Source organism: Syzygium oleosum, unplaced genomic scaffold (genome assembly GCF_021117445.2).
Source record: "Syzygium oleosum isolate NSW1041296 unplaced genomic scaffold, Sole_v2.1 Sole_v2.13, whole genome shotgun sequence".
Classification (NCBI taxonomy): domain Eukaryota; kingdom Viridiplantae; phylum Streptophyta; class Magnoliopsida; order Myrtales; family Myrtaceae; genus Syzygium; species Syzygium oleosum.
In genome coordinates, this window is record NW_026607497.1 from 8,921,076 (window position 1) to 8,936,014 (window position 14,939).

A 14,939-nucleotide genomic window follows, 5' to 3' on the forward strand; every position below is an offset into this window, starting at 1 on the left:
GCTAGGCTCGTTTAGGGTTCGATTTAGGTGATTTTTGAGGTTGTTTTGGACTGAAATAGTGGCTGGTGGTTCGGGTGGTTGTGGACTGATTTGGAGACTGTAAATATGAGGTTTGGGAGGTTCGGATAGGGCCGTGATGATACGGAACGATCACGGTTTGAATTCGTGTGATTTGGTGTGATTTTCGGATTTGTGACTACTGTACCCGTCCGGTTTGCTATTTTTGTGGAGAATTTTGGGGGCCGAATTTGAGGAAGTTTTCTCGTTAAAGTTGTTCCCAACATCTTGACGTATAACATATTTTAATTTGGGAATTTTTGGAAATCATTTGATGCCATTCGGAAGTCCATCTTTGGACCCAAATAAAACTGCCCGATTTACTGTTCACCCGACCTTCGGGTCTGTTCGAATTTTTATAAATTTTTCCAGGCCTATTTTCAAAATACTTCCTTCACAAAAATCGTTGGGGACATTTGTGGATATAACATATAAAAATTTCAAAGCTTTTCAAGGTGATTTGGATGTTGAAAGAAATGTATTTTTAGGACAAAACAGTCTGTTAGAGCGAACTGATTTTGATCTGATTTCGAGGGATAAAAAGGCATGGTTGCAGATTGAACCGGATTTCGTGTTCTTCATAAGAAATGTTGATCAAGATGTGTTTTATGATATATCCAAGTTTTAGAATTTTTGGAGTTCGTTTACTATTTATTTTGATGAGGTAATTTTGTGGCTGTTTTGGGACTGAATGAGTGGCTGATCGTTTGGTGGTTGTGGACTGAATTGGCGATGAAAATTTGAGGTTTAGGAAGCTCGGGTAGGGCTGTGATGTTGTGGCTGGATTGGGGGTTGAATTGTGCAATCGATCGGTGGGATTATGCTATGAATTGAATTGTGTACGTGGCTGTGTGAATTGTGGTTGTTGGCTGATTTGGGATTGTGCTTGGGCTGATTGTGGACTGGCCATGTGGCGTGGTAGTGTGACCGTGTGCATCATGTGTGTAACCGCTAGTGTGGTGGTGTGATTGCGTAACGAGTTCGTGTGCCGAGTGTGGGTGAACGTGTGGTGTTCGTGTGACGAGAACGTGTGTTTGTGAAGTGTACGTGAGATGTGAATTGGTGCGTGGCTATGTATGTGTGTGAGGTGTGTATGTTTGGTCGTGTGATTGTTGGCCGTGTGTAAGTGCGGTTTGAGTGGAACGAGGATATGGAAATGTAGGATTGGTTGGAAAGGGTCCGTCCTGAGGCGTGTACTTTTACGCGGGACGATGCCGTTCCTGACGAGGTGACGATGCCCGGCCCGACGGGGTGTCAATGCCTGACGAGGTCAAAAGACCGTTGGCCTGATGCGTTTTACGCGGGCACGGTAATTAAGGAAAAGGAGAGGTAGGATTCCGTCCTGAGGCGTGTTCGTTTACGCGAGACGATGCCGTCCCTGACGAGGTGACGATGCCCGGCCCGACGGGGTGACGATGCCTGACGAGGTCAGAAGACCGTTGGCCTGATGCGTTTTACGCGGACGCGGTAGTGGTGGAAGAGTTGAGAATGAGCGGGAATTGGCTTGAGGTGCGAGGTTTGAGAAAGTGACGCATGGTGTGAGTTAGTGTGCGAGTGTGTTTGTATCGCGTGATGTGATGCTTAATTATGGGGTAGAAACTGCTAGGCACGGTATGGGACGTGCCCAAGTGGTTTCTATCTTATAATTGAGGCACGCGCGCGTCTGTGATTCCTTGCTGTGATGTGCTGGCTGTATTATGGTCTAACGTGCAGGAACGTGTATGATGGGTTCCGGGTAGGTTCGTGTGTGATTGTTAGATTGATTGATCATTGTGTGAGATGCGTGTTCTGTCTAGCGGCACGTGAGTGCCTACGTAGGGTTTGGGGTTGTACACTTATTGAGATTCGTCTCATAGTTGTATAATCCACAATTTCAGACCCCCAACCGTAAACCCGGGAAGTTCGCCTCTTCTTTTTGGAAGTTCGAGGAACCACCTTTGGTGCCCGGTGGAATTGCAGGTGAGTGTCCGGAGGCTCAAGCCCAAAGAATCAGGAGCAGAAAGGAAGGCGACCAGTAGGCTTTCCCTAGGCTATTTTAGGGGTTGTTTAACTTGGGTTATCCGATAGTGAAGTTAAGATAACCAAGCCCCTGATATTTTGTTATAACGGTGATTTCGGATGCTAGTTTGCTAAATATGTCTGTAATATAATGTTTGTATATTTGGTGCTGTAATATTGTATGAAATGCTGTTGTTATTGTTTGTCTGTTCTGTTGTTCTACCCCGTTGTCGTCATCGTTTTGTCCGGGGTTATTATATTCGCTTCCGCATGTGGCTCTGATGTTTGGGTTGGGTCGGCGACGTTCCTGGGACGTCGCAATTATTCGAGCGTAGAGGGGGATGTAGCGAGCTCGATGGGGGTTCGGGGCGTGACATGAAATGATCAGAAATCCTGGTAGATTGTTCGTGAGTCTCTGTCTCTCCAATGGCCGAGATTGCGAGGTCATTCACAAGGTAAGGATGTTCCAACTTTCCTCACTCCTTGGGCGGCCACCTTCACTTTCCATGCATGTGTAGCCGGCCAATTCCTGTGCCTCTTGGCCAAGATTATGAGCTCCACGTTTGGAAAGGATTGGTCAACTCTATATGCTGCCTTGTTCACTGATTCAACATGTGCCAATCACGAGCAAAAGTACCTATTTCACAATTCTGGTCCATGCTACTTCGAGGAGATTCACAACTGGTTCGTGCTTCCTTGATGTGAACGCACCGTGTGTAAGTATAGATGTTCCTACGGTTTAAATGCAAAGAAAACAGCAAGTAACGCCAGTGCAAGATCGATGCTATTTTGGTTAGGGTTTAAATTCTATCATTATTGATGAACTCAATCCCTAGTTTTCTTATTAGATGTATGTACAATTCCTTTGGCGAAAATTTGGATGTCAACATGCATTAGTTGGGAAAATTGACATACATTATCATAGTTATATCATATATGAAACTGGTTTTCAGTTAAGTATTTAAATGAAGTTAACCAGTAATATTATATTGGGAGAAACTAATAGTGCACTCAACTTAGAGATGCTTGGCCTAGTTAGTAACGAGTATTTTAAATAAAGATGTATTCCATTTGATATTAGCATTGAAAAACTAAGTACATTGCTAGCCTTACGGCACCGTTACTTCTCTTTCGTAATGGTGCAATTTGGATCTCATGTTTCATGTTTAACGGAAGAAAAAAAATTGTTGAGATCCAAACTGTACAAAATGATTTGGATTAGAGTCACTTGTACAAGCCAAAGGTGATGTGTAACCATACCACTTCATATAGTTTACAAGTGTTCCATGGCTTCCAGGTAACCGGACGATTAAAGCCATACTCCTGGGCTTTCGTCTCTTTTGACTTTGATTGCACGAAGATAGGTGCTACTAGACTTACAATCTTAGTAGTCATCTCTCCATATATCTATGGATTTTTACTTATTACGTTGGCAATATAAAAGGGTTTCTCTATTAGCAAAGTCAAGATACTAACATATTTAAATTTTAACTTTGCCAACTGTGTTCATTTCACTAGATAATGGATAATTTTCGTTCTCGAAGTGAAAATATTTTGCACCGGTGTTGGTGCCAGTAATCCTACATTGATTTTCTCTTGAAACAAAGATATTTAAATCACCTCTTTTACACTTAATATAAAATCATTTTACATGGAACTGTCGTGACCTTCCTTGAGGTGAACCATTAGAGGAAAACTAATGGATTACTAGGTAGGCACAAACATTTACTCATTAAATGGATGATAACATCGCCTAGCGTTAATTCTCCTAAGCCTATACCAATCGCAACTTGGGCTTTCAATTCACACATGCACATGGGAATTTCGGCCACAATAGGGAATTAATGGCGAACTTTATTAATATTGGCAGTATATGGGCTTATTCTTGAAATTTTTAATAAGATTTAGGCCTCTCTCCTCAAATTCATGCCGGACTTTAGACTAAATCTAAGGCAATTTATGACCGGACCAACTTAAATGCAATTTAGGTGGACATATTTAAAATGAAAATGTTCCTAATACCTATAATGCAAATGTGAACTATGTTAATAATATTTTTTTAATTAATCGGGGTCGACTCTCTAATTTTCTATGTGATAATGGAGTAGTTAAATTTTAGTGTCGACAGAAATGATGCTAATAAGTTTCTTTTTTATTCATTAATTTTTTATTTTGGCTGGTTTATTTTCTTTTCTAATTTAAGAATTCCTACTCGGTGGCGGTGGGCTAGCAAACCCATCAAGTAAGATCCGTGATTCTCTTAAGGAAAATATGTGGTGGAGCTGGAGACAACAACACCGTTGACTCATAGGAGAGCAGAGGCACCGTTACACGTCAGACCGAATATGAGTTACGCACTTTCGTGTCATAATTTTGAAAACGCCTGTGACTGCATCGGCCATGATTCTGATGTCAACTCAAGAAAATGAAAGCCCCCGCATGATGTCTAACTCAAGAAAATGTCTTTGTTAAGTAGCAGCTGTCGATGCAAACCGGTACAGGAATACCAATGACAGAGACGATAACACTTTAAAAAATGAAAAGTGGTCTCGTACATCACAGAGGACAATGATTACATCAGACGATTCTCTGACTTTGAGATGACGAATGCTTTTGGATTTCCCCAGATAATGCGGAACAATCGTCATCTGATTGCTTGTTCATCCTGGTTAGATTTCAGAAAGGTCGCGACATGATTGTTGGCCGGTCAGCAACTTCACATTCTGACTTCATCACTTTCGAATCCCATAATAGATTATCAAGGGTTATTCAGTTTGACAAGTGAGCAATTTTTTATTGTTAGGTAACTTGAGATAATGGTCTTACTACTTTCAAGTTCAAGTAGAATATTAGCCGCTTCTTCACTTGAGAAGGATCAATTGCTTTTAACTTGACCAAAATAGACCCACCTCCACATGGCCGAATTGGTGAGCGTTTTCCTTCCCTCCTTAGAGGTTCTGGGTTCGAATCCCCGCTCGGTTCCGTAATTTAAGTGGGGGGCCCTAGCGGTGGGTTGCTGGGCTAGTCTCCCCCAAGGTATAGGCGCCCCGATTACCTGTGCGGGCTCGTCCCCGAGGAATGGTGGCGGATCCTCGGTTACAAAAAAAAAAAACATACGAAAATAGACTTCACTTTACTTGCAAAGATCACCCCAAACGTTGGAAAATCATATCTTTCTTCCATAAAATTTGCTTTCTCTGAAACTACTTTTCCAGCAAAGTTTGATTTTCGTGAAACAAACATGGCATTATTATTCAATTTGGTATTGATACACCCCGTACGTGTTAGAAATATTTTAGATATTCTAAATATTTTGGTTATTCAAGATATCTTTATGATAGATTGTAACTGATATCATAATATTCTATTACTGTAGATAGTCTTTCTGTACAACTTCACGTACTCTTTATTATTACAATATCAGTTACAATCAATTATAAAGATATCCAGAATAACCTAAATACCTAGAATATCTAAAATATCTCTAATAAGATAACCAGAATAACCTAAATATCTAGAATATCTAAAATATCTCAAACAAGTACATTGCCGGTAAAGCCAAGAAGTTGCCAGTCACCTAATTCTACCAACAAGTTTTGAAATTTACCAAGATGTGATAATAAAAACTAAGAAACATACCTGTTGAAGAAGGTTCTCCTTTATTAAAAGCAAGTCAACGAATTCCTTTTTCCAATATACGCAACAAAAGGTTGTTACAATACCACGTCTTTCTGCTCCTCAAGAGTCCTATTTATTTCCTCTTTACAGAAACAAGACAAGCGTATCATATGTTTAATGTCGAATATGGAAATGTCCTTGGCTTATTCGATTGTTCTCTCCCTTGTCCTGATCACCTTCTTCACTTGTGCTGTAACATCCTGAATTTTGACCCGCTATCGGAACCAGTAAAGCGTATATTAATTCTCGTGTGATTTTAGTGAGTCTCGCCCGGACTTGATCAATCACGGGATACTAACCAAATGGGAAAGGCTAAAATAGGAACAGGTACGTGGACCGAGAAAGACGATCGTGATTGGACACTGATTTCGAGAAACGTCGAGGGAATATCTTGAGCCAATATGGGCCGATCTTAGGAAGATAATAGATTTGATATAGTTAGTAACGTACGATTGGATCGCGGGTGATTCCGCACGACCGAAAGTACGCCTGACAAACAAATCCCAAATTATATCCGAACGATCGCGACCCCCGGTACTAGTGATAATCTCTCACCTTCTCTCGAGATTTGAGACTATCGAGACTCGGACAGTCTTAGGTCGATACGCGTAACACCTAAATGGCCACCCGTTAGTGAGAGATCCTAAGATTTCAAAACGAGTTATTTTGATCGCGATATTGAGCCGAACTCCGATATCAAAATTTCAAGGGTAATTATGACTATTTTATAGGACGGACGTCATTTTATAGTGGCCAAGTAAGTTTGGGACAAGATCGGCTGAAAATAGGAATTTCGACAAAAATTGGAAAAATAATATTATTTTATTCCCGGGACTTCGCAGGCGATTTTCGAAGGCGTAGAAAGTGAATTTCGCGAATCCGACACCGTATTAAGTCTCCCATGAACATATAGGACCGGTATGGACAAAAATTGAAATTTCGGTCCGGGATCGGAAAATTACGAAAATGCCCCTAGGCCATTTTAACTTATTCCGAAATTTGGATAAAATTTGGGGACTAACTAAGGTTAAGTGGACCAAACCAGACCTGGTCAGCCTTGGTTAGGGGCATTTGACCTTCTCACCCTTGAATTATTGGAGAGAAGTGAACCTAAGCCATTGGATTCAAGGGCAAATTGTCCAAACCCTTGGATTGTTGACACTTGGATTCCACTCACCCAAGTTTGACCACTTTTGACTTGTTTCTTCTCTCTCCTCAGACCTCTCAGCTCACGTTCTCTCTCTCTCCCGAGCGGCCTCACGATCGTCTTCTTCACGCCACTCCTCGGTCGTTCTGCTCCGCCGGCCACTGTTCACGCCGGAACAGCCGCGCCGCCGGGTCCGCTGCCCTTCGGGCCGCCGCACAAGACGGCACCGCCTCCCAACCCCGCCGACCAGCCCCACCCTCCGCATTGTCCGCCCCACGCCAGCCTGCATTCCCGTGCGAGGGAGGGAGAGAAACACCGCCGGTCTTCACCTCGCGGCACCGCGCCGCCGTCCACCGCCGTGTGCCGCCCTTGTCGACCACCTCACCCTCACCGCCTCTCTCTCCACCATCTCGCCCGTACGCCGGCCAGCCTCCCCTGTTCGGTTGGGAGTGTGGCCGTGAATCACACCGGCGCCGCCGTGACCGCCGGCTTGCCACGGAGCGCCGCCGTCGATTCTCACCGCGTGTCGGTAATCGACCGCCCGCTCCCGTCACCTCGAATCGATTCTAGGCGAGTATAAACCCCTAAACCCTTAATTAGTTTATTTGTGCATTTTAGAGGGTAATTAGGGGGTTAATTAAGCCTAATCATGGTCTAGATATGCCTAATGTGGTGTGGGGTGATTAGGGGGCCTAATTAGTGCCTAATGAAGTAAGTTAGAGGTGGATTATGGCCTAATTGGAGTTACGTTTCGACCTTGTTCATTGAATACCGAATTTGTGCAATTTGTCTAAGTGTGAAATTATTTGGGTTCAATTGATAATGACCTTGGATTGGTCATTGTAGGGATCAATTAAACTTATTTGAGGCTTAATTATGTATATTTAGTGGTTGAATGATTAGGGTAAGTGATTAGGCCCTAATGAGTTGGTTTAAAGGTGGTTTAGTGCCAAAGTGTTGATTTTCCTGGTACTGTTCATGGGGCACCGAATTTGTGAAATTTTGTCTAAGTGTTTCACTAATTGAGTTCAAGTGCTAATGACTTGGAAGTGGACATTTTGGGGATTATTTAGGCTTGTTTGAACCTTATTTAAGTGGATTTGGTTGTTGGGTGATTGGAGCTTGAGATTGGAGCTTAATGAGGGTGTTTAATTGTGGTTTAATGGGCAAAATGTGTCCTCCCCTGGTACTGTTCATTGAATACCGAATTTGTGCAATTTATCCAAGTTGAATACTTAGTTGAGTCATTGGTTAATGGCAAGGAATTATGCATTTTTAGAGGTTACTTAGGACTTATATAAATCCTATCTTGTGACCCCGTACCAATGAGAATGAGGACTAAGTTTGAATTACCCAAGGCGGGCCTTAGGTGCATTACATTGAATGGTAATAAAGGTGCGAATCAATGTCGGGTGGATTGGGTGAGAACGGAAGTAAATTGATTGTTTTGAGGATGAGTTGAATGCGTCTAAGTCGAGAATGAGTATGCTTGGTACATTAGTGTGGGCGATTAACCTTGAGTGCCTTGGCTTGTATTCATCTCTCGTGACGTTGATTTATCAATATTGGACGCATTGGTGTACATGTTTGAAGTGATTGAGATTGTGGCCTTCGGGTCGGGCCTTCGGGTCGAGAGAGATTGTGGCCTTCGGGTCGGGCCTTCGGGTCGAGAGAGATTGTGGCCTTCGGGTCGGGCCTTCGGGTCGAGAGAGATTGTGGCCTTCGGGTCGGGCCTTCGGGTCGAGAGAGATTGTGGCCTTCGGGTCGGGCCTTCGGGTCGGGAGAAATTGTGGCCTTCGGGTCGGGCCTTCGGGTCGATTTACTCACATATGTTTTATATTCATATTAAAAGTCTAACTGCGGGACAAAGTAGTGAATTGGGTTGTGGGCCCGGGTGAGCTTATTGATTGTTGTACTGGTTTATTTATCTATATATGTGTTTTATTTACCCTCTGGAGGTGCACATTAGCCTAGTTTAGGATTAGTGGTTTTTACTTGCTGAGTTTTCTCACGGTTGTGGTAAAACCGACTTTTCGATCTCCCGCCATGAACTTCGACAACGCACCGTTACGCTTTGGGATTCCCCACCATATGTAGCGTACACGGCCGTGCACACCCGTGGGAACGGGAGAAGTACTATAGACACTATGCTTTAGTATGGGTAGACGTAGGCTTAACTCACTTTGAGACTCACGAGTATCTAGCCTGGTGTTTCCGGGATCGTTTTGGAGTAGAGTTCGGTCCCATCAGGTCCGCCGACGTTCCGTTTGTGGGAGAGGGTCTGCTAGATATTCAATGTCCAGACGGTGATATAGTAGATGTCGATATGGAGGGCAATCCTGATTCTGAGGTTGAGTACGAGATTGTGGAAGAAGAGGAAGAGCACGAGGAGCTTGGTGGATTAGCTTTTGAGCCGGAGATAGTCGATCCAGCTCTAGAGCAGGTGGACGCAGAAGCCCCTAAGCCTATGGACGTAGACGAGTACGAAGAACAAGACCCTGAGCCAGAGATGGAGTTGGAGGCCATGAGTTCTGAGGAGGATCAAGAGCGACTCGAGAGTTCTTCGGAGTCGTCGGGTTCTGATCCTGACTGGGTACCGTAGGTTAGATATCAGCATAGGAGTGAGGGTCGACACTTTTTGACCGTACCCGTCCGGTAGTTAGTTTGACACCCCTAGGTCACCGATCCCTTTTTGTTCGTGGCCTTTTGTTGTACCTTTTTGTTTGTAGACGGATAATGTATATGGGGGTTTAATCAATCGTAATTTATTTTTCTCTTGCCACTCGTGGTTGCTTTTAAATTGTCTGGGTGTATATGTATATTTATTACATATACGTCGTTTCTGCATGTGGCGTGTTTTCTCTGATTTTGGTTTTCGGGTCGGTGACGTAACCTGGAAGCGTCGCGCTACTATTTTGACCTATAAGCGGGATGCTCATGCTTCGTGGGGTACGGGGCGTGACATGTGCATGGAAAGTACTGTGTTTGTTTTGGTTGAATCCCAAGAAGCTAGAAAGATGTCTGAGACGGCAAGGTCTCAATGGAACCTCTTACAGGCTTTTGTTTCAGGACCTGAGAGACAACATGAGAATGAGCAAGGAAGCTCAATCTCAATCCATTACTCCTTTCTCCAATGACATCGCGCCTCGCTTGCTCCCTTTCCTTCATCACTCCATCAAGAAATACGGTTTGCATGCCATCAAAATTGAGTTACTGTTTGAACTTTTTAGCCATATGCATAATATCATTGATTCTACAAACTCAACTTCCTGGTATAAAACAACGTACAATTTCAACTCACCAGAAGCTGTAATTTTTAGCTAAAAACCTGCTAAAGAAATATATTTCTGGTGTCTTTTCAGCAATTTAATCGAGATATATTCATGGAAGGCAAGTTGACCAAATCCTGCTATAAATTAGATTTTACAAGATTGAGTGTTGCTTTTAAGGGCAAAGTCACATGACATATGAATGACAGCTATGTAGTAACCAACGGTCATAAGGCTACTAAAACTGCTCAATTTCTCATGCAAATCGATCTGCTAGATGTGTTTCAAGTTGGGTACTTAGAATGTATATGCTAGTTTGAGCAGCTGACATACAAAAATGGGTGATATATCGAATCCGGTAGCCATTTGACGCCTTAATAAATCAAGTCTGTGAAAAATGGTTATTGCAGGGAAGCTTAGCTTTACATGGTTTGGGCCAACGCCTGTATTGAACATCATGGACTCAGACATGTTGAAGGAAATATTTTCACGGATCAATGAGTTTGAAAAGCCACATCCCAAGGCCACTGAAGATCTCTTAGTATCGGGGCTCATCATGGTTGAGGGTGAGAAATGGGTCAAACATAGAAAGATTATCAACCCAGCTTTTCACTATGAGAAGTTGAAGGTATTACTGCTTGCAGCTAATAGTTTCCTGACCACATGCAACGGAACTTAAAATAATTAATTATAAAAAAACTCCGTACATTCAATTCATTTAGCCTTTTCATTGTTGAATAATTACAGTTTGTAGTGAGTGCAACATGTTCAAGTTGTGAGGAGATGATTAGGGGATGGAAGACGCAAAGTTTGGCTGGTGAAGTGGATGTTTGGCCTGACCTTAAGCATTTGACAGGTGATGTACTCTGTAGAGCTGCTTTCGGTGTTACCTACAACCAAGTCAAGAGCATCCTCCCTCTTCAACAAGAACAAATTGGCCTCACTAACAAGATTTTTCAATTTGCGTTTATTCCTGGGTGGAGGTAAGTTGATATTGATTTAGCAATAATTTATCTCAAGATCTTTAACTGTATCAAAATCATATGACTAGAAAAAAGAGTAACAAACTTCAGTTTGACTTCCTCAATCCTTATCCATGGAGTCAGTTGCAACTTTCCACAATTGTCTTATGATTTTGCGAATCATGTGCCGGTCTTTAAGAATCTTGCCACATAAGGAACTTGATAAGTTTCTGACGACAATTTTCTTATGATTTTGCAAATCATGGATAGTGGTTGGATTGTAATTGCAAGGTAGTATATTGGGCTCGCTGCAATTTTTTCCTGTCAAAACAATGTTTAGTAAGGCAAATCTTCTATCGAGCTGTTATCATGATTGCTGTTTTCCAACCTCTAACCTCAAAAGAATGGATGAAAATGGTTGAGTGCATTTATGTAACAAGACACGCATAAACTGTAGAAACTAAATTAACATGTAAAGTTTTGATCTTGAAGTTAATTTGTATATAAAAAAATGCAGCCTCTTGCCAACCAAAGTGCTGAGGAGGATGAAAGAAATTGATCACAAAGTAAAAGGATTGTTGGAAGACATATTGACCAAAAGAGAGAAGGCAATGAAGGAAGGAGGAGTGGATGATGATGATCTCTTGGGACTGTTGCTAAAATCAAACATGAAAGAAATTCAAGAGTCTGGGCATCAAAAGGGTATGAGCATAGAGGATGTTATTCAAGAGTTGAAAGGATTCAACTTTGCGGGTCAAGAGACGACTTCTGTTTTGCTTACTTGGACTTTGATTTTGTTGAGCAATTACCAAAACTGGCAAGACAGAGCCAGAGAGGAAGTCCTACAAGTTTTCGGCAACAACAAACCTGATTTTGATGGGTTGAGCAGACTAAAAATTGTAAGGATTCTCGTTGTATCGTAGTCTGCTGTTTATCTCAATTTCAAGACATATATTCCTGAATTTCAAAACTCACATCAAATAAATGGTTTTCTGCACAAAAAAAACAGGGAAAAACGAAAGAACAAACGAAAAATGAAAGGCCAACAAATGAAGGAAAAAGTTGTAACCACCTGACCTGAAATCCAGCTGCTGTTCTTCCCTACGGTTCCCCCCAAACCAAAAGAAAAAAAAAAGGAGTATTTAGGCGATAGTCGCTCAAGTTAGGTTCTGCTAGTGACAGAACTGAGACATATGGATGGTGCCTTCTCATTTGAAGTTACAACATAGATCACATGAATGATATTAAGTTTGATAAATTTGGTCCCCTAGGCAAGGTTTAGCTAATGTAATCGTTGCATTCTCAATGTCGTTTTGGACAAAAACAGGCTGACAACAAATTGATTTACATGCAGGTAAGCATGATACTGAATGAGGTACTCAGGTTATATACGCCTGGATTTATGACGATGAGAACAGTTCACAAGACAACCCAGTTGGGAGATATACAAGTACCTCCGGGAGTTGTGCTTCTTGTGCCCATGATCCTGATCCACCATGATCCAGAGATTTGGGGAGATGATGCCAAAGAGTTCAATCCGGAGAGATTCTCTGAGGGAGTCTCAAAAGCAACCAAGAACAAGCTTTGCTTTTTCCCCTTCAGTTGGGGACCTAGAACTTGCATCGGCCAAAACTTTGCTTTACTCGAAGTCAAAGTTGCTCTGACCTTGATTTTGCAGAATTTCTCTGTGCAGCTGTCTCCTTCTTACAAGCATGCCCCTAATCCTTTGCTGACTCCTACTCCCCAATATGGAGTCCCCTTGATCTTGACTAGAATCGGATTGAATTCCTCGGCTCATATTTAATCAGATTCCGTGCTATGTTTGCTTTGTTGCGTGCATAAGCCGGGTGTGTTCTGTTTGTTAAGGAATAAAGGAAAAGTCATGTAAAAACATGTGACGCCTTCTTGACTAGAAAAGTGATTCCTAAACTAGTTACCCGTGTTTTACGTCCTCTTTCTTAATTCTTCACCACTCGCCAGCATGCTCTTCTTGGATTGACATAGTTAATTGTGTTTCACGTCCTTCTTTGGTGCCTTCGAAACTCTGTGGCACCTTTAGCACAAAAGATAAAATGATACATCTGATACACGAATTGTTAAGTCTCTGTCAAAAGAGAGAGAAAACACTGCATGCAGGTACTTGCGTTTTACTAAATAAGAAGCAACAGAAAAACAAGGAAGACCACATCCCGTTATATGTTTCCCTCTCATGATCGCATCATGCTCTACAAGATTTATTCCTGTTCATGCAATCTTGGTCGTACAAATTTCAAGAATACAATTTGCTAGCGAACTGCAACCCAAATATCTGACGGCCAAAAATGCCCAAAAAAAAGGCATGAATTTGTACTCTCATCACAAACATAACCCCCAGTTTTCAAAGATCCAAAAAAAGCACAAACTTACATCCTTAGGACAAACTAATCCCACTTTTCAAATGATCCCAAAAAAGCATAAAGTCTTGCTCGAGCGACGAAAATATCAAGTAGCTTTTCCGACAAAAGAAGCCTATGCGTCGTCTGCTATGGCCAATGACGTTGAAGTGTTACTATGGACATGTCAGTTGAGCCAAATCAACGCCGTATACATTTAAACAAAAACCCCGTTGTTTCAGTAATATTTTGGTTCAAACAGAGAGAGAAACCCAAATCGAATTTGGGGATCGGTTGGCAAGGGTTTTGCCACAAGATGAAACCGCAAATTTCGGTTTTATTAAGTATATATGTCGAGCTAATTTTGTGGGGTTCCGGAAGATCGCGAAGTTTGGTTAGAGTTTCGAGTTTGCAAATTAGGTTTCCATATGATCTATACTTAAGCGAATCAAGAAAATAATCCAGTACAGTCTAAGCGAAACGGCGTTGTTTTGACTTAGTTGACACGTCTTTAGTGCATGAACGATCGTTGGTCACGTGAGATGCCAAACAAATTTCTTTGGACGGAAAAACCCATGCTGGATATTTTTGTCGCTTGAGCAAAAGTTCACGGAAATGGGATTTATCTCAAATTATGGTGAATATGGGATTTTTTGGGGTAAATGGTGCATGAATACACCAGTTTGGCGTAAATGTAGCCCATGTGCATCATTTTTTAGACTTTTTGTGACATAAAAATTAATTTGAGATACATGTGGCACGGGTGTACCAGTTCAGAAGTTTTTATCATACAAAAATTAGATTGAGGTAAATAAGGCACATGTGTATTGATTTGGGGCTTTTGCGGTATTTGCCCTTTCGTTATTGGGATATGTGAATTCAAATAGATCCATCCTCTGAAAAAACTAGACATGATAATTTTTCATCATCCCGGTCGAGCAAAAATCAAATAAACCAATGGATCCATTACATTTTGCTATCAAATACGAGGGTAATTTTGGGATTTATAAGTGAGACGAAATAGTGCAAGCTTTCATGCTCGCACAATAGGCAAGAAAGACTATTTTTCATCCCTTGTCCAACGTCATAATAAATTAACAAGTTGATACATAACTTTAATTAAATGGAGAAATAAAAAATATATAACATTATTTTTCTTTTTTTACCACGACATGGTTCTTTTCTAGAATGCAAACATTGAATGAACATGTTTTTAACCCTTTCAATAATTGAAAGTGAATATTTATTCCAAATTTGGAAACGGAAAATGAGAGAAGTATATGAGGTTGGTTGTTGTACAGTAAGGACTATTAAGGAACTTTAACAAGTGCAATTTTTAGTTGGAAATGGATAGTTCGCTTTTTCCTTTTTCCTTTTTATCCTTCTTTTTGGGGCCAAATTTACGTTTTTTCCCCTTTCAAAGTTAAATTGCATTTGCATTACAATACTAAAGTAA

The 14,939-nt window shown here is 41.6% G+C and overlaps 1 protein-coding gene across 1 annotated transcript; it reads left to right on the plus strand.

Moving 5' to 3' along the window:
* The first annotated feature begins 9,853 nt into the window (after positions 1-9,853).
* On the plus strand, positions 9,854-12,915 carry LOC115692964 (cytochrome P450 72A397-like). Its single transcript, XM_030619943.2, has 5 exons — positions 9,854-10,067; positions 10,560-10,777; positions 10,897-11,132; positions 11,629-12,010; positions 12,466-12,915. The coding sequence occupies exons 1-5, from the start codon at positions 9,965-9,967 to the stop codon at positions 12,913-12,915; spliced, it is 1,389 nt and encodes a 462-aa protein (XP_030475803.2). The 5' UTR covers positions 9,854-9,964.
* Positions 12,916-14,939: the final 2,024 nt, after the last annotated feature.

What these genes read in the sequence shown, in the direction of transcription:
- LOC115692964 (XM_030619943.2), top strand. Translation starts at nt 9,965, where the DNA reads ATGAGAATGAGCAAGGAAGCTCAATCTCAATCCATTACTCCTTTCTCC. An exon ending in TTCACTATGAGAAGTTGAAG is followed by an intron (nt 10,778 to 10,896) that starts GTATTACTGCTT and finishes GAATAATTACAG; the next exon opens with TTTGTAGTGAGTGCAACATG. An exon ending in GGTTGAGCAGACTAAAAATT is followed by an intron (nt 12,011 to 12,465) that starts GTAAGGATTCTC and finishes ATTTACATGCAG; the next exon opens with GTAAGCATGATACTGAATGA.